This window comes from Salmo salar, chromosome 19 (assembly GCF_965601325.2).
Source record: "Salmo salar chromosome 19, fSalSal1, whole genome shotgun sequence".
In the NCBI taxonomy this organism is placed as follows: domain Eukaryota; kingdom Metazoa; phylum Chordata; class Actinopteri; order Salmoniformes; family Salmonidae; genus Salmo; species Salmo salar.
Window position 1 is genome coordinate 68,009,371 of NC_138309.1, and position 9,386 is coordinate 68,018,756.

Genomic DNA, 9,386 nt, shown 5'->3' on the forward strand with positions numbered 1-9,386 from the left:
ATTTATTCAGCCCAGATGCAAATGAAGTTGCATTGTTTTCAATAAAACCTTTAATGGTGTCCTATAAAATCAGAGGATCATTGACTGAATTTTTATTCATAATTATGAATTATTTATATTATATTCAGTTTCAAATTGTTCACAGAATGTTGAATTTTGTAATAAGGAAACATTAAGGCTGTCATAAGTGTCGTAAGGGACAGACCAAGGCGCAGCGGGTATAGTGCTCATCTTACTTCTTTTTTTAGAGAGAACACTCAAACTAAATAAACAAACGACGACACAGTCCCGTAAGGCATACAGGCTATACAGAAAACAACCACCCACAAACCTAAAGGAAAAAAGGGCTGCCTAAATATGGCTTCCAATCAGAGACAACGAAAGACACCTGCCTCTGATTGGAAACCATACTCGGCCACACATAGAAAACGAACCTAGAAAATGAAAACTAGAACAAATCCCCTCTAAATAAACCAACCCCAAAACACACAAAACAACACCCCCTGCCACGTCCTGATCATACTACAATGAAAAAATGACCCCTTTACTGGTCAGGACGTGACGAAGGCGCTGTGGCTCTTTAATGAGATTCTGAAATGTGTATCTAGCAGTAATAAGCATGATGATTAGATCGGCTCATATTATGTCAAACTTATATTTTCTTGATTAAAGAAAATAGAGGAGTAGGTAATAGCACGAAATCGATTCGGGACAATATTTTGTGCCTGTTTGAATCATTGAGGTTGTAATCAGAGAGTATATATTGGACAGCCTTGGTTGCCTGTGGATTGTAGTTGGTCTTATTAGATTTGTCCTGCATGTTCAGATTGGCATTCATGTCTGTCCCAATAACCAGTTGGAATTCAGTTAATTCTAACAATATGGTGAATTTGTATGGGGATTTTCTTATGTATCATTATGATTGCACCCTTAGTTTTGTTTGGGGCCAGTTTGTACAAATGGCTCTCTATTCTATGTGCGTCCTTTTGGAGCAGGTGTGTTTCTTGGAGCATTGTTATATCAATATGGTTTCTTGCTAGAATATCAAGACAGCTGGAACGTTTGATAGGAATATTAAGGCCTTTCAAATTCCTTAGAGAATAGCTAGTGTTGCCATTGTTTTTCTAAAATGTCATTATTACCTTTAATGTTGATAAGCCCATGGATATAAAAATAAAAAGCAGGACCCACAGGGAAACCCACCAATTGGTCACTCACCACTGTCATAATTCTTCTGGGTGAGGATCCAAGGCCTCAGATCAGCATGGCAAATGACAGATAGCCAGACCCCCCTCTCTCCCACAGGAGAGATGACACCGTCACACCCTGTCGTAAATTAAGTGAAATAGAAATCTCCCTTTGCTCCTCAGTATTGGGAAAGGAATGTCTTTGTTACAGAGACATTTTGCCGCCCAAAACTATAACACCCAAAGTGTGAACTTTGGAATAATATTTATAAGATAGGAATGTTAAGAATGGTCTGTGGGGATCTAAAGAATAATCCTGTCATATTGTTTATTATTTTGTGATGTTATTAAAAACTGTATGAACCAAATACTGTAACTTAGGAAGGAAACACATTCTTGCTTCCAAGTTTCCATCCAATATGAGGTTAATAGGATATGAAGAACGAAGAAACTATGTTTGTTAAGATAGGAATGTGATTTTGGTTTTCTAAGCCACGCCCCTAATGAGGTCAGAAGAGCATGTCAGTGGGATGGAACCACCTTTCCAACCAGAGTGCTTAAAAGGACTCTCTAAAAATTAACATATTCAGACCAGCAGACGGACAGCGTGAGCTAAACATTACGAATGGTTGAAACTCTAAGACTCAACACGAGGTGAGAAGATACCCACCACACCCTCCCAGACCACCCGCACCACACCCTTTGACAGTCTGCAGCTGTGCATGTAAAGGGATCTAGAACTTGACTATCTACATGAGAAAGGAAGGAGAAGATCCTATCTCAGACAATAATTGGTGTATCTGAAGAAACATCCACTACAACCTGGAACAACTAAGAAGGACATTGTGACCTCTGGTAGACAACCAGAGCCTTACACCCATCGAGCCAATTCCCATAGAAGGATCAATTGGTTTCAGAGAGATGAAGGACAAAGACATCTACATGTAAATACATTACATTCCTTACCCCAAACGGGCGGTGATTCATGAGCAAAGTGTTATTATTACTTTGAGGGTAGTTTCCAAATGTACGATAAGTTTGACTCTTTGTCTCTCCCTCTCTTTATCTACCCCTCCCTCTCCATATGTGTTACAAGCTGTCATATCTTGTCATTCCACTAGGGACTTTTGTCTCACGTAAGTGTGTATGTGTATTCTGTGTTATTATTTAGTTAGTTAGTAAATAAATGATTAAATCAATTGGTGTAGTACTGAATAATCAGAAAGGCTGGGGTTCTTGCGGATTCAAGAGGTCTGCGACATTCAGAATGAGACTGATATGAGGTAATGATGAATAAGTGACTGTTATTGATGTAAGAGATATCTATATATCTTCTAGAGTTAATTCGGGAGATGGTAACTCGTTAGGTGTTGGAGGGCCAGTAGGAGGCACTCTTTCCTCTGGTCTAAAAAATATCCCAATGCCCCAGGGCAGTGAATGGGGACACTGCCCTGTGTAGGGTGCCGTCTTTCGGATGGGACGTTAAACGGGTGTCCTGACTCTCTGAGGTCATTAAAGATCCCATTGCACTTATCGTAAGAGTAGGGGTGTTAACCCCGGTGTCCTGGCTAAATTCCCAATCTGGTCCTCATACCATCACGGCCACCTAATCATCCCCAGCTTACAATTGGCTCATTCATCCCCCTCCTCTCCCCTGAAACTATTCCCCAGGTCGTTGCTGTAAATGGGAATGTGTTCTCAGTCAACTTACCTGGTAAAATAACGGTAAAATAAAGAAATAAAGAAATAAAGAAACAACTTCTCCCGTGGTGGCCCCAAATTCCTAATGAGTTAATTGTTACATGATTCATTTAATTGGGTGACAATTAAACGTAGTTAGTTGATTTGATAAATAGCAGTCATCACGTTAATGAAAGTCACATCACGTCACCACCCACAAGACCCTCTCTATAAATCATCCCCCAAGCAGATTTAAGTCCGTATATTGTCCATTGTTCATTCATTGGCATGGTGTCATCACTATGTAAATGTCCTGGACCATAAGCAATATAATTATAGCAAGTTCAATGCTCAGCAATAATATTTATATTATTCCTTTTACCCAAATTTGTGGGGTATCCTCTTCATTGTCTTATGCTGAGGGCAGCATCATAGCCATAGGCTAAGCTGCATGATTGTACATGGATATAGCGTACCTGAATAATAAGCCAGTCATGGGGTTCCATCTGTTGGTTTGTCCCCTTGTGTGTTGGGTTTGATGTGCTTCTCGAAGAAGTCTTGCACTTCCTTGGCAGTGGAAACGTGTGTTGTGTTCTGGAAGGTCAAGATTAGTTTTGCCTGGTGGATGAAGCCGCATCTCAGGTTTAGCTTGCGTAGCTGGGAGCTTACCTCGTTGTAGGTTTCCCTCTGTTTTAGCAGTTCGGCACTCAGCCCTGGATAGATGCTGACCCTCATCCCTGCATAGGTCAGACCCCTGGATTCTGCTGCAAGGCAAGCAATTCGCCGCTTAACTTTAAAGCTTTGGTCCATACAATCATACACCGAGATCCTTTCCGTAGAGGACCCGTGCGGTGCGCAATGTTAATCAGCGGCATGGGACCCAGCTTCTCCTGCACAAACAGTTCATAGAAAATAATATGCCCTTTCTGAAAAATAATTCTAGCCTGTGTTTGTCATGGAGACAGAATACTTTTATGATAGTGCTAATGTAAATGCTGATAGAATGAGAATTGGTTGATTTTGAGTGTCAGTAGTTAAACTGTTTATTGTACTCTCCCTCAGTGGCATGGGGGTCCTGGTACGACCATGTGAAGGGTTACTGGGAGGAACGAGAGAAGAGGAATATACTCTACCTTTTCTATGAAGACATGAAAGAGGTAGGGGAGAGCTGCACTAAATGTCCACACACACAGATGCATGTGCACACATAGAGACGCACACAACACAAAAACTTGCACATTTACAGTTTATGACCAGCACTGTAATTTATAAATGTATAGCTTTTCTCTCTCGTAAAGGTGGTGGATTTATGTGGGAAGCCAGGGCAGAATTCTCTTATCTGTAAACACATCTCTGCCACAACTCCATTTCTATGATATCCACCCCAAAAGCAGACCTGACTGGCACATGCGTTTCCCCATGCTTAAATTCAAGGTCAGAATGTGCCTGAGAGGAAAGTGACTGAAAAAGGAATTAAGTTAAATTTAAGTGCATGTACACTACCGTTCAAAAGTTTGGGGTCACTTAGAAATGTCCTTGTTTTTGAAAGAAAAGCACATCTTTTTGTCCATTAAAATAACATAAAATTAATCAGAAATACAGTGTAGACATTGTTAATGTTGTAAATGACTATTGTAGCTGGAAACGGCAGATTTTTTATGGAATATCTTAATAGGCGTACAGAGGCCTATTATCAGCAACCATCACTCCTGTGTTCCAATGGCACGTTGTGTTAGCTAATCCAAGTTTATAATTTTAAAAGGCTAATTGATCATTAGAAAACCCTTTTGCAATGATGTTAGCACAGCTGAAAACTGTTGGTCTGATTAAAGAAGCAATAAAACTGGCCTTCTTTAGACTAGTTGAGCATCTGCAGCATCAGTATTTGTGGGTTCGATTACAGGCTCAAAATGTCCAGAAACAAAGACCTTTCTTCTGAAACTCGTCAGTCTATTCTTGTTCTGAGAAATGAAGGCAATTCCATGCAAGAAATTGCCAAGAAACTGAAAATCTCGTACAACGACGTGTACTACTCCCTTCACAGAGTAGTTCTATTCTGGCTCTAACCAGAATAGAAAGAAGAGTGGGAGGCCCCGGTGCACAACTGCGCAAGAGGACAAGTACATTAGAGTGTCTAGTTTGAGAAAGATGCCTCACAAGTCCTCAGCTGGCAGCTTCATTAAATAGTACCCACAAAACACCAGTCTCAACGTCAACAGTAAAGAGGCGACTTCGGGATGCTGGCCTTCTAGGCAGAGTTGCATAGAAAAAGCTATATCTCAGACTGACCAATAAAAATAAAAGATTAAGATGGGCAAAGGAACACCGACACTGGACAGAGGAACTCTGCCTAGAAGGCCAGCATCCCGGAGTCGCCTCTTCACTGTTGACGTTGAGACTGGTGTTTTGCGGGTACTATCCCCCCTACGTATTCCAGCTAAATACTCATTATTTGTTTTCCTCACAGAATCCTCAACGAGAAGTGGAGCGCATCATGCGCTACCTTGATCTGTCGCTCGCTGATGATGTCATCAGCCGCATTGTGGAGCTGACTTCCTTTAAGACCATGAAGGAGAACCCGATGACCAACTACTCCTTTTTCCCCAAACCAGTTTTTGACCAGTCCATCTCCCCCTTCATGAGAAAAGGTCTGCCTCCCTATATCTACTATTAATACATATGTGTCTTATCTGAGTCCGTGGCAGATTGCACACTGCTGTGGCTCTCCCTAGCTGTCTTTATATATATATATCATCAACCTGAACTCAGGGGTAGACGTAACATAGTAAATGAAAATCTGGGACACTCAAATGATTATTATATGTTATGTTTGGTATGGTATGAATTAATTTGTGGTTGTCCGTCATCCATTTTGTATGATATGTTACGAATTGCAATTTCTACAATATTTTTTTACAAATTTGCAATATGTATGCTATGTTACAAATTTCAATTTGTTGTGGCTAACGTTATCTAGGTGGCTAGGTGGCTAACATTAGCTAGGTGGCTAACGTTAGGTGGGTTAGGGGTTAAGGTTAGGGTAAAGGTTAGGGTTAAGTTTAGGGTTAAGTTAAGTTAAATGGTAGGTTAACGGAAGGGTTAGTTAACATGCCAAGTAGTTGCAAAGTAGCTAAAAAGTAATAACTGGTTCCAAAGTTGCTAATTAGCTGAACTGCTAGAGTTGTCTGTGATGAGATTGGAACACTCAACCTTTGTGTTGCTAGGCGTTCGCTTTGTACGTGCCTGTAACTCAGGCTTAGGCGATCTTACACGTTTTGTTCTATGAGATCATAGTCAGTTAGCATGACCTTTATGAATTATTATGAAGCCTTTATGTGCTTTGTTTTTTCTTTAATTACATACATTTTTCAAAATTCCCAAAAAGTGACATTAGCTGATGAATATTATCTCGTAGAACAAAACACAGACCTTATTTTCAGCGTTTATCCAAAACGCCATTCATTTTCTCCATAGGCTTTGTCCAACTTACCATGGCGGAGTTAGTGGCTACAAAAAGACGCCATTACTATTTCTCTCTATAGTTACTGTCTTGAAATCTCGGGATTTCTGTTGGAAAACAACCCAGAGAAGATGATGTGCATCAGTTACAATTTTACATTAGGCTTCAATCAGGTTTGTATATATTTTACAGTGGGGGAAAAAAGTATTTGATCCCCTGCCGATTTTGTACGTTTGCCCACTGATAAAGAAAGGATCAGCCTATAATTTTAATGGTAGGTTTATTTGAACAGTGAGAGACAGAATAACAACAAAAATATCCAGAAAAACGCATGTCAAAAATTTTATAAATTGATTTGCATTTTAATGAGGGAAATATGTAGTTGACCCTCTCTCAATCAGAAAGATTTCTGGCTCCCAGGTGTCTTTTATACAGGTAACGAGCTGAGATTAGGAGCACACTCTTAAAGGGAGTGCTCCTAACCGCAGCTTGTTACCTGTAAAAAAAGACACCTGTCCACAGAAGCAATCAATCAATCAGATTCCAAACTCTCCACCATGGCCAAGACCAAAGAGCTCTCCAAGGATGTCAGGGACAAGATTGTAGACCTACACAAGGCTGGAATGGGCTACAAGACCATCGCCAAGCAGCTTGGTGAGAAGGTGACAACATTTGGTGCGATTATTCGCAAATGGAAGAAACACAAAAAAACTGTCCATCTCCCTCGGCCTGGGGCTCCATGCAAGATCTCACCTCGTGGGGTTGCAATGATCATGAGAACAGTGAGGAATCAGCCCAGAACTACACGGGGGGATCTTGTCAATGATCTCAAGGCAGCTGGGAATATAGTCCCCAAGAAAACAATTGGTAACACACTACGCCGTGAAGGACTGAAATCCTGCAGTGCCTGCAAGGTCCCCCTGCTCAAGAATACATATACATGCCCGTCTGAAGTTTGCCAATGAACATCTGAATAATTCAGAGGACAACTGGTGAAGGTGTTGTGGTCAGATGAGACCAAAATGGAGCTCTTTGGCATCAACTCAACTTGCCGTGTTTGGAGGAGGAATGCTGCCTATGACCCCAAGAACACCATCTCCACCGTCAAATATGGAGGTGGAAACATTATGCTTTGGGGGTGTTTTTCTGCTAAGGGGACAGGACAACTTCACCGCATCAAAGGGACGATGGACGGGGCCATGTACCGTCTAATCTTGGGTGAGAACATCCTTCCCTCAGCCAGGGCATTGGAAATGGGTCGTGGATGGGTATTCCAGCATGACAATGACCCAAAACACGCGGCCAAGGCAACAAAGGAGTGGATCAAGAAGAAGCACATTAAGGTCCTGGAGTGGCCTAGCCAGTCTCCAGACCGTAGTCCCATAGAAAATCTGTGGAGGGAGCTGAAGGTTCGAGTTGCCAAACGTCAGCCTCGCAACTTTAATGACTTGGAGAAGATCTGCAAAGAGGAGTGGGACAAAATCCCTCCTGAGATGTGTGCAAACCTGGTGGCCAACTACAAGAAACGTCTGACCTCTGTGATTGCCAACAAGGGTTTTGCCACCAAGTACTAAGTCATGTTTTGCAGAGGGGTCAAATACTTATTTCCCCCATTAAAATGCTAATCATTTTATAACATTTTTGACATGCATTTTTCTGGATTTTTTTGTTGTTATTCTGTCTCTCACTGTTCAAATAAACCTACCATTAAAATTGTAGACTGATCATTTCTTTGTAAGTGGGCAAACATAGAAAATCAGCAGGGGATCAAATACTTTTCCCCCCCACTGTATGTATTAACTGCCTTGGACAGGTGTTTATTGGAGTAAATGCACTCTATCAATACATTGGCTATTTCAGTATCATGGGGCGAAAATGGTTTTGTTACAGTCTAATGCTATGTAAATGCTTGAGTTGAATAGTACTAAATGTACTATTCACTGGTATTTGTCCTTCAACTGTCCAATAACCTCTTCATACACTGCACAAAATAGTGATTTGTTATTGGCTCCTCATCTTTGGTGCACCAAAGGCCCAACCAGGCTGAATTCCAGTCTGTTTAGGCTCTAAAGATCTTATCACTTATCTTAGACACATAGGCTGTGAGAACTGGTTAGAACCTGCTTTTGTTTGTATAATGCTTTATCTCTCATGTAAACTTGAGAGGGGTAAGCCCCTTGGAGGGGTAAGCAATTCTTTGTGTAGGTGAAGTATATAAATTACTGTCATTTGTACATTTTTAAGTTACTCTCCGGTTTCATCTTGAGGGTAAGCTTCCTTGCAATTGCTTGAATAAACTCTTATTGCTGATAAATGAGTTCTGCCTGATTCCTGGAACAAGTTTTTCTCAACAAGTATATTGACTATTTCAGTATATTTCGGTACATTAACTATTTCAGGATATTGGGTATTTCAGTATCTGAGTGTGTTGGAATGACTCAATCTCAATCCTTGTTTTCTTTCAGGTGTAGTAGGTGATTGGACCAATCATTTCTCCCCTGCCCAGACACAACTGTTTGATGAGGACTACAAAAGAAAAATGAAGGATGCTGACATCCCTTTCCGGACTGACATCTAGCGGGATTTTCCTCTCTCTATTTCCAACACAATGCAACTGACTTTTACCACATGAGGTCCGAATCACTAACTGTTGAACATTTCCCAATGTTGTGGGATTTGTGAGAAGCCAAAGGAAAGTATCAAACACCCAACACACTGCATTATTGCTTAGATGTAGACCATTTATTTGAATGTTTGTCTGCTTATGCAGATGTACGGTTGAGAGAGAATCATTGATTTTATGTCTTGAAAATCAGCCCTTTGTTAAAAATAGTCAATAAAATGTGCTTCGCAATGCATCATTTGTAGTGGTCACTTTGTTTATTAATGGTAAAGATATAATACCTTATTGTTGTGAGTGAACTTGTCAGTTGTTTGATGTCATGGACAACCTTCAGCACAGTACTTCTCTCCTACATTGGACTGATGTAGCGCACATAGGGGCAAAGACCCGGATAAAGTAATGAGTAGTAGAGAAATGTAACACAAGTTGGATTGTG

General features: G+C 40.8%; 1 protein-coding gene across 1 annotated transcript in view; it reads left to right on the forward strand.

Annotated features, from left to right (window-relative positions):
• The window catches only part of sult1st6 (sulfotransferase family 1, cytosolic sulfotransferase 6), a 60,575-nt gene extending 51,390 nt beyond the window's left edge, over window positions 1–9,185 (forward strand). The window contains exons 5-7 of the mRNA XM_014158566.3: window positions 3,930–4,024; window positions 5,335–5,515; window positions 8,793–9,185. Of these exons, the coding sequence (XP_014014041.1) occupies window positions 3,930–4,024; window positions 5,335–5,515; window positions 8,793–8,905 (389 nt within the window). The 3' untranslated portion in view covers window positions 8,906–9,185. The remainder of the gene's footprint in view (window positions 1–3,929; window positions 4,025–5,334; window positions 5,516–8,792) is intronic.
• The last annotated feature ends 201 nt before the right edge of the window (window positions 9,186–9,386 follow it).